The 9,559-nt window shown below is 44.3% G+C and overlaps 1 protein-coding gene across 1 annotated transcript in view; it reads left to right on the top strand.

Moving 5' to 3' along the window:
• LOC311100895 (phosphatidylinositol 4-kinase type 2-alpha-like) overlaps positions 1–9,258 on the top strand; it is a gene marked incomplete at its 3' end in the record, with an annotated part of 23,501 nt that extends 14,243 nt beyond the window's left edge. Inside the window, exon 8 of the mRNA XM_084141885.1 lies at positions 9,250–9,258. Within this exon, the coding sequence (XP_083998011.1) occupies positions 9,250–9,258 (9 nt within the window). The remainder of the gene's footprint in view (positions 1–9,249) is intronic.
• Positions 9,259–9,559: the final 301 nt, after the last annotated feature.

The raw sequence follows: 9,559 nt of genomic DNA, 5'->3' as shown, positions 1-9,559 counted from the left end.
CAATGCGAGCTGTGGCAAGAAGGTTTGCTGTGTCTGTCAGCGTAGTGTCCAGAGCATGGAGGCGCTACCAGGAGACAGGCCAGTACATCAGGAGACGTGGAGGAGGCTGTAGGAGGGCAACAACCCAGCAGCAGGACTGCTACCTCCGCCTTTGTGCAAGGAGGAGCAGGAGGAGCACTGCCAGAGCCATGCAAAATGACCTCCAGCAGGCCACAAATGTGCATGTGTCTGCTCAAACGGTCAGAAACAGACTCCATGAGGGTGGTATGAGGGCCCGACGTCCACAGGTGGGGGTTGTGCTTACAGCCCAACACCGTGCAGGACGTTTGGCATTTGCCAGAGAACACCAAGATTGGCAAATTCGCCACTGGCGCCCTGTGCTCTTCACAGATGAAAGCAGGTTCACACTGAGCACCTGACAGACGTGACAGAGTCTGGAGACGCCGTGGAGAACGTTCTGCTGCCTGCAACATCCTCCAATATGACCGGTTTGGCGGTGGGTCAGTCATGGTGTGGGGTGGCATTTCTTTGGGGGGCCGCACAGCCCTCCATGTGCTCGCCAGAGGTAGCCTGACTGCCATTAGGTACCGAGATGAGATCCTCAGACCCCTTGTGAGACCATATGCTGGTGCGGTTGGCCCTGGGTTCCTCCTAATGCAAGACAATGCTAGACCTCATGTGGCTGGAGTGTGTCAGCAGTTCCTGCAAGAGGAAGGCATTGATGCTATGGACTGGCCCGCCCGTTCCCCAGACCTGAATCCAATTGAGCACATCTGGGACATCATGTCTCGCTCCATCCACCAACGCCACGTTGCACCACAGACTGTCCAGGAGTTGGCGGATGCTTTAGTCCAGGTCTGGGAGGAGATCCCCCCAGGAGACCATCCGCCACCTCATCAGGAGCATGCCCAGGCGTTGTAGGGAGGTCATACAGGCACGTGGAGGCCACACACACTACTGAGCCTCATTTTGACTTGTTTTAAGGACATTACATCAAAGTTGGATCAGCCTGTAGTGTGGTTTTCCACTTTAATTTTGAGGGTGACTCCAAATCCAGACCTCCATGGGTTGATCAATTTGATTTCCATTGATAATTTTTGTGTGATTTTGTTGTCAGCACATTCAACTATGTAAAGAAAAAAGTATTTAATAAGATTATTTCATTCATTCAGATCTAGGATGTGTTATTTTAGTGTTCCCTTTATTTTTTTGAGCAGTGTATATAGAGAGAGAGGTAGGAGGGGTAGAGAAAGAAGTTGGTTAGGTATATATATAGAGAGAGAGGAAGGAGGGGTAGAGAAAGAAGTTGGTTAGGTATAGAGGGAGAGAGAGGAAGGAGGGGTAGAGAAAGAAGTTGGTTAGGTATAGAGAGGGAGGTGGGTTAGAGAAATAAGTTGGTTAGGTATAGAGAGGGAGGTGGGTTAGAGAAATAAGTTGGTTAGGTATAGAGAGGGAGGAGGGGTAGAGAAATAATTTGGTTAGGTATAGAGAGGGAGGAGGGGTAGAGAAATAAGTTGGTTAGGTATAGAGAGAGGGAGAGGAGATGCGTTGAGTAAAGAATGAGATTGTGTAGTGTCAATATTCAGAACGAATGTCTCTTACAAATGCTCTTATACAGTGCATTCGGAAAGTATTCAGACGCCTTTACTTTTTCCACCTTTTGTTACGTTACAGCCTTATTCTAAAATGGATTAAATATTTTTTTTCCCTCAGCAATATACACACAATACCCCATAATGACGAAGCAAAAACAGGTTAAGAAATGTTTGCTAATTTATTAAAAATAAAACACTGAAATATCACATTTACATAAGTATTCAGACCCTTTACTCAGTACTTTGTTGAAGCATCTTTGGCAGTGATTACAGCCTCAAGTCTTCTTGGGTATGACGCTACAAGCTTGGCACACCTGTATTTGGGGAGTTTCTCCCATTCTTCTCTGCAGATCCTCTCAAGCTCTGTCAGGTTGGATGGGGAGCGTCGCTGCAGAGCTATTTTCAGGTCTCTCCGGAGATGTTCGATCAGGTTCAAGTCCGGGCTCTGGCTGGGCCACTCAAGGACATTCAGAGACTTGTCCCGAAGCCACTCCTGCGTTGTCTTGGCTGTGTGCTTAGGGTCGTTGTCCTTTTGGAAGGTGAACCTTCGCCCCATTCTGAGGTCCTGATCGCTCTAGAACAGGTTTTCATCAAGGATCTCTCTGTACTTTGCTCCGTTCATCTTTCCCTTGATTCTGACTAGTCGTACCAGTTCCTGCTGCTGAAAAACATCCCCACAGCATGATGCTGCCACCACCATGCTTCACCGTAGGGATGGTTCCAGGTTTCCTCCAGACGTGATGCTTGGCGTTCAGGCCAAAGAGTTCAGTCCTGGTTTCATCAGACCAGAGAATCTTGTTTCTCATGGTCTGAGAGTCTTTAAGGTGCATTTTGGCAAACACCAAGCGGGCTGTCATGTGCCTTGTACTGAGGAGTGGCTTCCGCCTGGCCACTCTACCATAATGCCTGATTGGTGGAGTGCTGCAGAGATGATTGTCCTTCTGGAAGGTTCTCCCATCTCCACAGACAAACTTTGGAGCTCTGTCAGAGTGACCATCGGGTTCTTGGTCACCTCCCTGAACAAGACCCTTCTCCCCTGATTGCTCAATTTAGCTGGGCGGACAGCTCTAGGAAGAGTCTTGGTGGTTCCAAACGTCTTCCATTTAAGAATGATGGAGGCCACTGTGTTCTTGGGGACCATCAATGCTGCAGAAAGTTGTTGGTACCCTTCCCCAGATATGTGCCTCGACACAATCCTGTCTCTGAGCTCTACGGACAATTCCTTCGACCTCATGGCTTGGTTTTTGCTCTGATTTGCACTGTCAACTGTGGGACCTTATATAGACAGGTGTGTGCCTTTCCAAATCTTGTCCAATCAGTTGAATTTACCACAGGTGGACTCCAATGAAGTTGTAGAAACATCTCAAGGATGATCAATGGAAACAGGAGGCACCTGAGCTCAATTGAGTCTCATAGCAAAGGGTCTGAATACTTATATAAATAAGGTATCTGTTTTTTTATTTGAAATAAATGTGCTATCATTTCTAAAAACATATTTTGGCTTTGTCATTGTGGGGTATTGTGTGTAGATTGATGAGGAAATGTTTTTATTTAATCCATTTTAGAATAAGGCTGTAAAGTAAAAAAATGTGGAAAAGGGGAAGGGGTTTGAATATTTTCCGAATGCACTGTATAAATAAATATAAAAGGGGGAAAAAGGATGGTATGTTAAGACGGTTGGGTAGCCCTGCACTGGTAGTTGGCTGAAAGATGATTATAAAGATGCAAAACTGTGAAAGACTCCCACTGCGGCACAGGTTCCCATTGCCAATTGATGGTTCTATTTATTGTAGCATTCTCCTTCAGTGACTGATCAAGTCCGTTTTTTCTATCGTTACAAAATGTAAACATATGGTAGTCCGATCCGTCCTGAAATTCAAGTGCACAGAATATATTTTTACCTAAGGTTAAACATTTTAGCCCCAACTCGTCACTTTCCTTACCAAGTTACAGCCTTACTAGTATCTCTTATGGTCATGGACACTGAAGCATGACATTACCATGAAAGGTATGGCCTGTAGCTAGCAAGCAGATAAGAAGTCAAGTGTCCTGATATTTGTAACTATATTCTTTATGTCCTATTAGGTTTGCAAAATTCCATTAACCTTCCCAAAATTCCTAGGTTTTTCAGAAATCCTGGTTGGAAAATTATGGATTTCCTGCTTTTACCCTCCAGAAAACCTAGGAATGTTGTGAAAGTTACCGTAATTTTGCAACCGTATGGTGTATGTATGTATGTATGCTGCGGTCAGACATTCAGAATTTTGGGCCTTATTTGAATTAGTGTCTTCCTTTGACCCAGAAGAGCTTGACAACAGGAGGTTGGTGGCACCTTAATTGGGTAGGACGGGTTTGTGGTAATGGCCGGAGTAGAATCGGTGGAATGGAATCAAATACAAACACATGGTTTGAAAAAAAAAAAACACATGGTTTGATGCCATTCCATTGCTCTGTTCCAGCCATTATTATGAGCCATCCTCCCCTCAGCAGCCTCCACTGAGCCTGATTGAAGTAGCCTGGTTAAACAAGACTGAACTCAGCATTCACCGTTGTTTCACTTCATGAGTGCAGTGTTAGCCTGGTTAACCCAGATTTATGACAGAAGGGCCAGGTTACAGGTGGTACTAACTACTCACACTGGGATTGAAATTTGAACTGCAGATTGAACTGGGCCATGTTCATTAGTGCACACCGTGAGAAAATGTTTTTCAACAGAAAACAAAAATAAGCATTTATTATTGGACAAGGCCGGATGGTACCTTCTGATTTCACTCCTTTTCTGACACTTTTCTTCCATTTTGTGCCTACTGAACATAAACCAGGTAACAGTGCCTGTTGTATGGGCATCTGCATGTGATGGCAGCCATGTGGCGCCCCCTAGGGGACGACTGCAATGTACTGTCAAATACGCGCATTGCCTGTCATGCTTGTTTCCTCACATCTCATGTCTTATTACGTTTACATTTTTGTTTATTTAAATGTATATTTCCTGCTGTAGCAACCAAACTGTTCTACTGATGTATTGTATTGACAATGCACAGCACAGGAGGTTGATGGCACCTTAATTGGGCAGGACGGGCTCGTGGTAATGGCTGGAGCGGAATTGGTGGAATGGTGTCAGATACATCAAACACATGGTTTCCATGTGTTTGATGCCATTCCATTTAGTCCATTCCAACCATTATTATGAGCCGTCCTCCCCTCAACAGCCTCCACTGATGTACAGTAAAAATTGTATGTCATGTATTAAAGAATGAAATATATAAAGAATTGTACTATTCCATTATCAAGGTCTCTTGTACTTGTCTTGTCTCATAAGCTGCATTATGATTTTCTACGGTTCTCCCAAAGTGTGCTAGTAGCGTGCACTTGCACACATTCTCACATGGATTTAGCAATCGTGGAAACTCACTCCAGACAATTCTTACACCAATCACATGCTTTTAAATCCATGACCGGGAGTGTGCAAGTGCTGACTTCTTGAGAGGGCGGAGAATTGGGAGGCAGACTTGGTTGATTTATTTTAAAGGAATGCCGATCATTAAAATTGTTCCGCAAAATCCTTCCAATGTCCGCCAGAGGGCGAATGTTCAGAGAGAAGAAACCATTTATCATAAGTCAGCTCAGAGGGTGTGAAATGTTCTGAATGTTGCAAATAGAAAAAGAACAGAGCTGACAATTTCCTCTTCTGACAGACAATCATATCTGTTCAGCACGGAGGTTGATGTATCTGTTCTACGTGATACATTAGTCTGAAAGTTCTGTTGTTACCCCCCCCCCCCCCCCCCCAGCTAATGATTAAGCTAATCAAGTCCCCCCACCACCCTCCTCCTGAAAAGGTACTAGGTATCAGCTAACGATTTAGCTAATCAAGTCCCCCCACCACCCTCCTCCTGAAAAGGTACTAGGTATCAGCTAATGATTAAGCTAATTAAGGCCCCCCACCACCCTCCTCCTGAAAAGGTACTAGGTAAAATGTAAATGTAAATGTATCAGCTAATGATTTCGCTAATCAAGTCCCCCCACCACCCTCCTCCTGAAAAGGTACTAGGTATCAGCTAATGATTAAGCTAATCAAGTCCCCCCCCACCCTCCTCCTGAAAAGGTACTAGGTATCAGCTAATGATTCAGTTAATCAAGTCCCCACCACCCTCCTCCTGAAAAGGTACTAGGTATCAGCTAATGATTCAGCTAATCAAGTCCCCACCACCCTCCTCCTGAAAAGGTACAAGGTATCAGCTAATGATTCAGCTAATCAAGTCCCCACCACCCTCCTCCTGAAAAAGTACTAGGTATCAGCTAATGATTAAGCTAATCAAAGCCCCCCACCACCCTCCTCCTGAAAAGGTACTAGGTATCAGCTAATGATTAAGCTAATCAAGGCCCCCCACCACCCTCCTCCTGAAAAGGTACTAGGTATCAGCTAATGATTAAGCTAATCAAGCCCCCCCACCACCACCCTCCTCCTGAAAAGGTACTAGGTATCAGCTAATGATTCAGTTAATCAAGTCCCCACCACCCTCCTCCTGAAAAGGTACTAGGTATCAGCTAATGATTCAGCTAATCAAGGCCCCCCACCACCCTACTCCTGAAAAGGTACTAGGTATCAGCTAATGATTCAGCTAATCAAGTCCCCCCACCACCCTACTCCTGAAAAGGTACTAGGTATCAGCTAATGATTAAGCTAATCAAAGCCCCCCACCACCCTCCTCCTGAAAAGGTACTAGGTATCAGCTAATGATTCAGCTAATCAAGTCCCCACCACCCTCCTCCTGAAAAGGTACTAGGTATCAGCTAATGATTCAGCTAATCAAGCCCCCCCCACCACCACCCTCCTCCTGAAAAGGGACTAGGTATCAGCTAATGATTAAGCTAATCAAGGCCCCCCACCACCCTCCTCATGAAAAGGTACTAGGTATCAGCTAATGATTCAGCTAATCAAGTCCCCACCACCCTCCTCCTGAAAAGGTACTAGGTATCAGCTAATGATTAAGCTAATCAAGGCCCCCCACCACCCTCCTCCTGAAAATGTACTAGGTATCAGCTAATGTTTCAGCTAATCAAGTCCCCACCACCCTTCTCCTGAAAAGGTACTAGGTATCAGCTAATGATTAAGCTAATCAAGGCCCCCCACCACCCTCCTCCTGAAAAGGTACTAGGTATCAGCTAATGATTCAGCTAATCAAGTCCCCCCACCACCCTCCTCCTGAAAAGGTACTAGGTATCAGCTAATGATTCAGCTAATCATGTCCCCACCACCCTCCTCTTGAAAAGGTACTAGGTATCAGCTAATGATTAAGCTAATCAAGGCCTCCCACCACCCTCCTCCTGAAAAGATACTAGGTATCGGCTAATGATTCAGCTAATCAAGCCTGGGGTTGGAGCAAAAAATCTACAGGAGGGTAGCTGTCCAGGAAGAGGGTTGGAGAACCTTTTAATATTGGCCTAGATTCAATCAGATCAAGCTTGCAGACGCATAGTAGCTCTCCAGGAGGGCATATTGCCTCCACCTATCCAATACTCTTATGATGTGTTTACACAGGCAGCCCAATTCAGATTATTTTGCCCAATTATAAATATCTGATCTGTTTTGCCAATAGACCAATAATTGGGAAAAAGATCAGAATTGGGCTGTCTGTGTAAACTCAGCCATTGATCTACAGGAGTGACCAGGGAGTAAGAGCTAAGGATAGATCTGGAATTCACCATAACCTGGTTGTTTCTGGATGGAGCCTCATTGCCGGTGCCAATTCGCTCCCTTCCCCTTGAAGCTAACCCTCCGATGTTATCAGCTCCAAAGGGTCTGGATAGGTATAAGCAGTGTAGTAGTTGAACTTCCACCATATTGTCTACACTTTACAAATCTGGAAACCTTGAAGGGTTAGGGAATGAATTGGAACAGATGGGTAGTCTCTTGATTGGTTATACCGGAGATACTGTATATAATGGTGCTGGTGTATGTCATTACACAGTTCAGTCGTGGAGACGTTATAGTTGTGGCGGGCGAGCCACAGAAGAGTTCTGTTATTTTCTTTTGGCCCAGGCCTGATGTCTCATTTTAACACGATCTGAAAGTTCTATAGAGAACCAAGGATTTTTTATATTTGTTGCTGAAGAATGTGTTTGTTTCATATGATTGTGTTTTGCTTTTTGTGTTTTGTGTGTGCTTTTCATGTATTGTGTAACTGTTGTGTATATAGATGTGTATAGTGTCATTGTTGATGTGTTCATGCAGGAGTCATCTGCGAAAGAGACCGTGGTCTCAGCATTACTAAAGGTTAAAGGTTAAATAAAAGATAAAACGGTATGACTGTGCAGCTGAGCTAGCTTGCTGCTGATGCCGTTGGTTTACGAGTAGAAACCTGTCTAAAATGTTAAGCGCCACAAGCTCTACTGAGAGCCTGTGTGTGTGCAAAAGGGGGAAACAGCAGCTCTACCTAGAACGTCTAAATCAACTAATTTTCCTTTACTTTCTTTCTGTTGATGCATCTTGACATGTCTGGTTCAAGGTTTGATACGTGACACTCAGTGCTGAAGAGTCAAACAACAAGAGTGTTTGGAACAACAGAGGCCATCAAATCTCCAAGTGTTCCCCATCTTGTAGATCCAGTTTGTTCTTCATGTATCTGTATCTTGGTTGGACAGAGCGGTAGAAAGGTACAATGTCTTTGACAGTTTCTTTCCTCTGTCTCAAAATGTACACAGACATCTGTCCCACTCGGAACTAGGGTTAGTCAATACTCCACATAGAAGTTGTTCCTAACCACAGATCAAGGACCAGCTTCCCATCCCCTTATCCTTACTTCAGCCATTAGCGGGGGAAAGGGAAAAACTAGGGGCAGCAACGCCATCCTACTCCTCTGTGTGTCCGTCAGTGGCGGATGCGGTGGCGGTACCTCTCCAGGTCGCTCTCCCCTCCAGTGTTGCCAACTCATTTTCAGGGGAAGTTGCTAGAGGCAGGTCGATTTGTTGCTAAAAGTTGCTAAATGACATTGTGATGTCATTGCGTGATGATGTCATTACGTAATAACGTAAAACTGCGTCATTACGTAGTATACACAATAACGTTACTCAAATTAACTTGCCATCTCGGCGACAAATATGATTTGACATTTGTTAGTTTAGATTTGTTTGTTTATTATCACTTTTATTTTTTTAAAGTAATATAAACACAACACATTTTATATGATCAGATATAACACATTGAATTATTGAACAATTACACATTATTGAACAATTACATTTTATTTATTTTCTTATTAACTAGTAAACCTACACATTCTGAACAATTATAGTTTTAAGCAGTGTATTGGTAGTTAGTTAACATGCTACCTAACTGTTCAACAATTATAGGTACAAGCTAATAACAAGGTATATATGCTATCTTATTGAACAAGCAACTTAACTCAAATAATGATGTGTGCGCTAGGCATCTCTCTCCAGCTCTCTCCAGGTTGTTGTGCTGCTTGGCTGGCCTGCTAGGTGCTGTTTGAAAAAAAAGTTGCCAGGGTAGTCTGAAACGTTGCTAAATCTAGCAACAAAATTGCTAAGTTGTCATCACTGCTCCCCTCCCTTCTTCAGTAGTGGTTCTGGTCTGGCTGGCCTCTCAGGAGCCCCTGCATGCCCTTGGTTAAGACCTCTGTGACCCCTGTAGCTCCTATGAGGCCCTTAGGAGTCCGTGGCTGTGTGTGTGGGCTGCTGTGAGCTGCTCCAGACTCCATCTCAGATTCCATCTCCAACTCTCATCAATCCTGTAGAAACAAGCCACAGGACGCCTTTGTTGAAATATTATTTAGGTCAAATGATTAAAGAGCCACAAAGTCCAGGGAGTTATTGTGCTGTGTGAGGACGTTATGAAGGATTAATGAGACATTTTAAATCTCTTGTTTGTGACTTCATGATTTAGAAATCTGCAGCTTTCTCAGCAGGTCTGTGTGTGTATACGTACAAGAGTGTGGAGAATG

The sequence above is a fragment of the Coregonus lavaretus genome (genome assembly GCF_964263955.1).
Source record: "Coregonus lavaretus genome assembly, chromosome: 25".
NCBI lineage: Eukaryota > Metazoa > Chordata > Actinopteri > Salmoniformes > Salmonidae > Coregonus > Coregonus lavaretus.
This window is presented reverse-complemented; position numbering and strand designations above follow the sequence as displayed.